Source organism: Canis lupus, chromosome 11 (genome assembly GCF_003254725.2).
Source record: "Canis lupus dingo isolate Sandy chromosome 11, ASM325472v2, whole genome shotgun sequence".
Lineage (NCBI taxonomy): Eukaryota > Metazoa > Chordata > Mammalia > Carnivora > Canidae > Canis > Canis lupus.
In genome coordinates, this window is record NC_064253.1 from 7,774,316 (window position 1) to 7,782,556 (window position 8,241).

An 8,241-nucleotide genomic window follows, 5' to 3' on the forward strand; every position below is an offset into this window, starting at 1 on the left:
ACGTGAACACAAATACTTACTGCGGCATTCTCTTAAATCAAAAGAAACAACCAAAAAAAACAAAACAAAAGAAACAACCAATTTTATGACGGACACCATTTATCCCACCAGGAGTAATATTCAATGTCAATTTTGCTGACAACACCCTTATTTTATTTCAGGAAATCTCCTCTTGTACAAATCCTAATGGTTGGGATCATGTCAAGTTAAGCACCTTTTTCAAACTCTCTCTTTTTAGCTTTACTTTTGAGCAGAGTAGCAAAAACTGAAATAAATAAATAAATTGGGGACCACTGACTCCAAAATATCCTTTCTGAAAAGACTGCCAATTGTTTCAACTGCCTCAACCCTCAGAGATGCACTCTACTCTTGTTGAGTCTGGTTTGGAAAGTTTCCAATAAATTATTCAAATAAGCCATCTTTCCTTAAATGTTGTTCAAATATGAATGCAATCTTAGATGACATATTTCTGATACAAGATTGATGTGTTAAGAAATAATAGCCTTCCTTTATATGAGTAAGATATAATTTATATGGATACCTTTCTTAAAGAAATAAAATTGATTTAAAAAAAACTAGGATTAAAGCTAACAAGTATATGAAAAAAACAGAGGAGTAAAATTATAAAATTTTACCTAAGGACATAAAGTATGACTTAATTATCTAAAGTGACATACTGTATTTCTATATGGAAAGATGAAATATGTTAAAATACCCATTTTCTATAAAGTAATGCATAATATTGATGTAATCTCAGTTAAAATTTCAATAAATTTTAATTAAATAGGTTAAGCTTATTTTAAAGATATAAGGGGGAAAATGTGTGATACTAGAGCAAAATTATTTTAAAAGGACAATTACAAGGTATTTTAAAGGCAATATAGTAATATACATAAAGTCTGAGAAATTTTAAGAGTGATTTTTATTGTAAAATGTATAAATACATTAATGGAAAACAATGGAAAGTCAATGAGCAGACCTGTATATTAATGAAATTAATTTCATGATGCTGTTCCACTGAAAGGTAATGGATAATGGAGTTTCAATAAGACTTCTGGAAAAATTGTGGGAAAACAAAGTTACACAGCTATCAAAAACCATGGTCCCAAAGAAATTCCAGGTACCAAATATTTTCAAAACCATAATATAAATTTAAAAGTAGAATAAAAAATACTTTTAAATGGGCAGCATTTTTCTTGTCTTGATTTGAAAGCACCTATCTACATAAAACCAAAAAAGCAAACAAATAAACCATGAAAACTAAAGCAACACACACACACAGACACACACAACCCATAAAGGCAAAGATTGATAGTTTTTCTCTAGGTAAAAACTTCAAATTATTTCAAAATAAAATATACATCATAGGCAAAATAAAAGAAGACAAATCTTGAAATATAGGTGAGAAACAGATTGCGGAAGGGATTGATTGCCGGGCTAAGCACAGTGAATTTTCATCTGTGAGCAACAGGGAACCATAAAAGGTTTTTGACAAGGAGAGTAGAATGATCAAAGATGCCTTTTAACAAAGGAATTTGTTCAGCCATATAAAGGATGAATTAGAACTGCAGTGGCTGGCCAGGTAGGGAGGAGAGTGCTGTGCACACAGCTGTTCAGTTTGGAGTCAGAAAGATCAATTATAAAGCAGTTGCAATAATCCAGGCAAGAGATAGCAAGGACCACTGTGGTAACTATGGAAGGATGAGAATCGTATCTGAGAATTTCAAAACTGCAGGAGAGGTGAGAGAATAATACTTACTGAATGTGTATATTTATCAGAGATCTAATGTATCCATGGGCACACAAAATGTATAAAGCTCAAATGGATCTCCCTAATGCCAACCCCATGGTTTTCTATCCCTCTCTATATACTCCAAGTTGCCTCATAAATCATCTATCCTCAGGCTAGGTGTGGCCACTTTGGGTCCAAACAAAAATTTTCAAGGTCAGAGCATGAGGCAGAAGGGTCTATAAGTGGAATGTGTGCAGGAAAGGGTTAATTCAGCAGGTCCACTTGTCCAAATTCAGCACCTTCCACAGTAAGGTTTGTATTTATGCCTGGTCCATTACCAGCCACTGGAGATGACCTTGGAACATTCTGCCAGATAAAAGTGTTTTTGCATGCCTAAGGCCTTGGGCCATGCAGTATCAGTGTGACGCGATGATTTATGATGAACACCATTTTTGTTTTTTTTAACTCTGGGGGTTGGGGGCTGGAGACTGGGTAGCTGAGGTCAGAAATATGGTGGCTGCTGCACACTTATATCACTGACCCTCAGTAAAATCCTGAGGCAACAAGACTTAAGTGAAATTCTCCAGTTTGTAACACTTTGCATGTGTTATCACACATTACTGTTGAGGGAGTGAAGCAAGTTGCCCTGAAACTCCACTGGGAGGGAACACTTGGAAGATGGTCCCTGGTTTCCCCTGGATTGTCTCTCCTTTTGCCTTTGCCCTTTGCTGATTTAACACTGTAATCTTTCTCTGTAATAAACTGTTATGGTGCATCTAACAGCTTTGCTGAGTCCTGTCTTTCCAGCAAACTGTTAAGTCTGACGGTGGCCTTGGGGACCCTGATACAGGGCAGTTGCCTCATGAAGGACTACAGTCTGATAAATATTGTTTTTTTGTTTTTTTGTTTTTTTTTTTTTTTTTTTTTTTTTTTTGTAGCACAGCTAGTGAAGAAAACTGAGAAGTAATCTGAGAGAGTTGGAAGAACAGAAGACTACACTGAAGGGATGAATGGAAGATGGAAAGATGGAAGGATGGATGAATAGGCAGATGGGTGGGTGGATGGATGGTTGTATGGATGAATAGATGGATGGACAGAAAGAAAAGGATAAAAGATGATATTCAGAGTGGATAAAGAATGAAATTAGGGGTGCCTGAATAGCTTAGTCATGGAGTCTATGACTCTTGATTTCAGGGTGTGGATTCAAGCCCCACCCTGGATGTAGAGATTACTTAAAAATAACAATTTAAACTCTCTTGATTCACCCCCGCACAGCCTTGGTGCAGCGTCGTAGCTGGACGCAGCCCCTGCCCACCGTGGTCTGTAGTGCTTGCAGCTCTTCTCCTTTAAGATGCCTGAGGAAGTGCACCATGGAGAGGAGAAGGTGGAGACTTTTGCCTTCCAGGCAGAAACTGCCCAGCTCATGTCCCTCATCTTCAATACCTTCTCTTCTAACAAGGAAATTTTTCTTCGAGAGTTGATCAGTAATGCTTCTGATGCCTTGGACAAGATTCGCTATGAAAGCCTGACAGACTTTTCCAAGTTGGACAGCGGTAAAGAGCTGAAAATTGACATCATCCCTAACCCCCAGGAACGCACCCTGACTGGTGGACATAGGCATTGGTATGACCAAAGCTGATCTCATAAATAACTTGGGAACCAGTACCAACTCTGGCACTGAAGCATTCATGGAGGCTCTTCAGGGTGGTGCAGACATCTCCATGATTGGACAGTTTGGTGTTGGCTTCTATTCTGCTTATCTGGTGGCAGAGAAAGTGGTTGTTATCACAAAGCACAATGATGATGAACAGTATGCGTGGGAGTCTCCTGCTGGGGGCTCTTTCACTGTACGTGCAGACCATGGTGAGCCCATTGGCCAGGGTACCAAAATGATCCTTCATCTTAAAGAAGACCAAACAGAATATTTAGAGGAGACACATGTCAAAGAAGTGGTGAAGAAGCACTCCAAGTTCATAGGTTATCCCATCACCCTTTATTTGGAGAAGGAATGAGAGAAAGAAATTAGTGATGATGAGGCAGAGGAGGAGAAAGGGGAGAAAGAGGAAGAAGATAAAGATGATGAGGAGAACCCAAGACTGAAGATGTGGGTTCAGATGAGGAGGATGATAGTGAGAAGGACAAGAAAAAAAAAAAGACAAAGAAGATTAAGGAAAAATACATTGATCAAGAAGAACTGAACAAGACCAAGCCCGTTTGGACCAGAAACCCTGATGACATCACCCAGGAGGAATATGGAGAGTTTTACAAGAGCCTTACTAATGACTGGGAAGATCACCTGGCAGTCAAACACTTCTCTGTAGAAGGTCAGCTGGAATTCAGGGTATTGCTGATCGTCCCTCATTGGGCTCCTTTTGACCTCTTTGAGAACAAGAAGAAAAAGAACATCAAACTCTATGTCCGCCATGTGTTCATCATGGACGGCTGTGATGAATTGATACCAGAGTATCTCAACTTCATCCGTGGTGTGGTTGACTCTGAGGACCTGCCCCTGAACATCTCCCGAGAAATGCTCCAGCAAAGCAAAATCTTGAAGGTCATTTGCAAAAATATAGTGAAGAAGTGCCTTGAGCTCTTCTCTGAATTGGCAGAAGACAAGGAGAACTATAAGAAATTCTGTGAGGCATTCTCTAAAAACCTAAAGCTTAGAATCCATGAAGATTCCACTAACCAGCGCTGCCTTTCTGAGCTGCTGTGTTACCACACTTCCCAGTCTGGAGATGAGATGACTTCTCTTTCAGAGTATGTGTCCCATATGAAGGAGACTCAGAAGTCCATCTATTACATCACCGGTAAGTGCAAAGAGCAGGTTGCCAACTCTGCTTTTGTGGAGCAAGTGCGGAAATGGGGCTTCGAGGTAGTATGACAGAGCCTATCGATGAGTACTGCGTGCAGCAGCTCAAGGAGTTTGATGGGAAGAGTCTGGTCTCAGTTACCAAGGAGGGCCTGGAGTTGCCTGAGGATGAAGAGGAGAAGAAGAAAATGGAGGAGAGCAAGGCCAAGTTCGAGAATCTCTGCAAACTCATGAAGGAAATCTTGGATAAGAAGGTTGAAAAGGTGACCATCTCCAACAGGCTGGTTTCTTCACCCTGCTGCATTGTGACAAGCACCTATGGCTGGACTGCCAACATGGAGTGGATCATGAAAGCCCAGGCACTCTGGGACAACTCTACAGTGGGCTATATGATGGCCAAAAATCACCTGGAGATCAACCCTGGCCACCCCATTGTGGAGACGCTGCGGCAGAAGGCAGAGGCAGACAAGAACGACAAGGCTGTCAAGGACCTGGTGGTGCTGCTGCTTGAAACAGCTCTGCTCTCCTCTGGCTTCTCACTGGAGAATCCCCAGACTCACTCCAACCGCATTTACAGCACGATCAAGCTAGGCCTGGGCATTGATGAAGATCAAGTGACAGCAGAGGAACCCAGTGCTGCTGTTCCTGATGAGATCCTTCCACTTGAGGGTGATGAGAATGCCCCCTCATGGAAGAAGTCAATTAATTTCTCCTTGCAGACCTTGTGCCCTGTGTATAGTGTCCCCATGGCTCCCCAGAAGCCCTGAGTGGCTCCAGTTCACCTGGTTCCCTCTGCTGATGTCTAGTGGATTTTTTTCCCCTCCTGTCTTTGTTCGAGGCAGGAAAGAAGGGCCTTAAGCCCTAGCCCTCATGACATTTGACAAGGGGTTTGGATGTGTATTGTGGTGTTTATTTTGTTCTGAGATTAAAGTATGCAAAATAAAGAAGATACAGTTTTATACAAAAAAAATCTTAAAAAATGAAATTAGCTTGCATGAGGGTATTTGAAAACCAGTGATCACCATGAAGAGAAGAGTTTCAATAAATGAATAAAAGCAATTGTAAAAGGGTTCAAGAGTCAAGTAGGACAGAGGAAACAGGCCTTCAAGTATAGACCTTTCGCACAAGTTAGGAAGACAAGGGGGAAAGGCCAGAGTTAAACACAGTCATAGGGATATGTTTCACTTATGTGTTTTAAATAGGACGTTAATAAGACATGTGAGTTCAATCACAAGACTTAAATTCGATTTCTGACCTTCCACGTATCGCCTATGTAATTAACACTTGTCACATAATTTCTCTGGGCCCTGGTTAGCTCATCTTTAATGAAAGGAACTAATCCTATTTATATTTGCTTTCCTATGGGGTTATTATGAGGATCATATAAGTTTTTTTTAATGAAAATATTTTGGAAAAGTCCAAAAGACTGAATACTTATAATGCATTATTTTTAATCTCCATTTTACATGTAAACAGAAAATATAATTAAACAAAATGATTTTTAAGAGCAACCTACAATACCCTTATTCTCTCTTGTTTTTGCTAATGGGTATTTGATGAGTATATGTAGTAATTTATAAAAGGAAAGTATCATTGTTGGGTATAGCTCTCTCCACCATTGTTTGTAAATTCCCAGACTTCTGAAAAAATATCACATTGTTGAGCTTTTTCATCTTGTACTATTATATTACTAAACAATGAATAATTACAATTTAGGTTGGAAATGAATGTCAAATATCCCCCTCTTGTGCATGGGAAGCTACTATCTACCTATCTAATAAGAACACTATACACTAGATAAGAAGATTAATTTGAAATGGTCACTATCAAGAAACTAGAAAGACTGTACTTCGATTTTCTTTCTTGTTAGCACATAATCCGAACCATGATATTAAAGATAATTATACTGTGTATGAAATTTTCAAACATAAGTCAACAAGTTTCAATACCATTTTTTTTTTTCTGAAGAGAAATAGTTGACCTAGGTCACAGAGGAGTCTTAATTTTTATGACAAAGTCTCTTCTCATAGCCCTGTGCTAGATACCGTCTCTGAAATGTCCTGGTCCCATAAACATGAACTGTCACCTCTTGATCTAGAAAGGAGAATACTGGAACGAAGACAACAGAGATTACTGAAATTGGGATCTACCATCTGGATTCAAGGAGACCACAGCCTGAACACTCACAATTTGGTTACTCAGAAGCAGCTTTATGCAACAAATTGGTCAATTTCAAACTGGCCTTATTTATGGAGAGTTGCTCTTTGGTTTTTAATGTAACAATGAAAATGTTACACTCCTGAAGTATCTTCAGTCTGCCTTGTTGTTCCTAATAAGGAAGATGTGGAGTGAATCCACTAATAGGTATACAGAAAAAAGCCAACAAACAGGGTTATGGGTAAACTGTCCCACAGTGAGGAAGGATGTTGTATAAAACTATGTAACTATGTTGCTCTGTGCATCCTCCTCCTGATATTCTAATACAGTCTTAAAGTTAAGTAGCTCTTAAAGACAAGGGTTTAAAAGACATGTTCAGAATAAGGCAAAGCCGAGCTAGCTACATCTCTGGTTTTGAGAACCAATTATACCTCAAGAATAAATGCAAGGTCAAATCATGTTTCTTTTGACTGGCTTTTGTGGGCTGGGGGAAATGTTTTCTCACTGAGAGAACAATTACTGAGCACTTTTCAAAATCTCTTCCTTAGATCCTAAACAGTGTAGTGTACAAATACATGAACAGGACATTTGTGTTTTTAAAATATATGAACAGTTGCTTATTTAACATTAACAAATGAGTGTTCACAAGCTGATACATAGATTAAATTTTGTTAGAGCTGAAGTATCAGGTTCATAGGTTTGGCCTTTAGCATTCATTCATTTAAGAAACTATTTCCAAACAAGAAAACAAAAGTTAGTTTGTCAGAGATAATTTTGATTTTTTTTTTTTTTTAATTTTCAAGTGTGTCTTCGGTATCTACCAATGATCCTAAAGGAGAGAGGAGTCTCAAAAAACCAGGTTTTTAAATCCTGTTGGAGTTTTGGCATAAACCAACTACAGATTGTAAATTGAATACACAGCATCTGCCTATAGTTTACTTCTTTTAGGGAACTGCTAGCTTGTTGATGAACAATTATTACACTGGTGACAACTAACAAGTGTTTTCTTGCTTTTTTAAAACTCATGTGTCTAGTTCAAAGCTATTTTTTCCATCTTCCCTGTTAGTCTCCCTCCCTCTCTCCCTTCTATCCATCTATCCAAATATGAAAGTGGAATGTACCAACTGAGAACATTTTTATTATTATTGGTACCAACAATAAAATTGCTGATACCTGCTAATCTACTGGTATGGTTAAATAACTAGAGAAACTGTGGGGTTCAGGGTGTGGGGGGGGGCGGTGGGCTGTGGCTTTTTTTTTTTTTTTTTTTTTGGTTTAATAGCAGTCCAGATTGGAAAGACTGGTCAATAAAATACATAATCGGATTATCTTTTAAAGGCATGAGTTTATTTAACCTTTATTTGTAAACAGTCTTCATGATTCCAGTCAACTAATGAAGATTAGTACATTGCCTTACCATGCTTTCAAAAATGTGGGGCACTTATTTTTTATTTCTAATAAGATATTCCTACTAAATCTTGAAACACTGCCTCTCAGTTTATGAATATCTCTATGTTCCTGTCAAAACAAAACCTAAATT

General features: G+C 38.6%; 1 protein-coding gene across 1 annotated transcript; it reads left to right on the plus strand.

The window, feature by feature from the left end:
- Positions 1-2,998: 2,998 nt before the first annotated feature.
- On the plus strand, positions 2,999-5,311 carry LOC112659659 (heat shock protein HSP 90-beta-like). Its single transcript, XM_035697217.2, is given in 4 exon segments — positions 2,999-3,337; positions 3,339-3,817; positions 3,820-4,608; positions 4,611-5,311. Coding segments are annotated over 4 exon segments (2,223 nt in total). The 5' UTR covers positions 2,999-3,083.
- Positions 5,312-8,241: the final 2,930 nt, after the last annotated feature.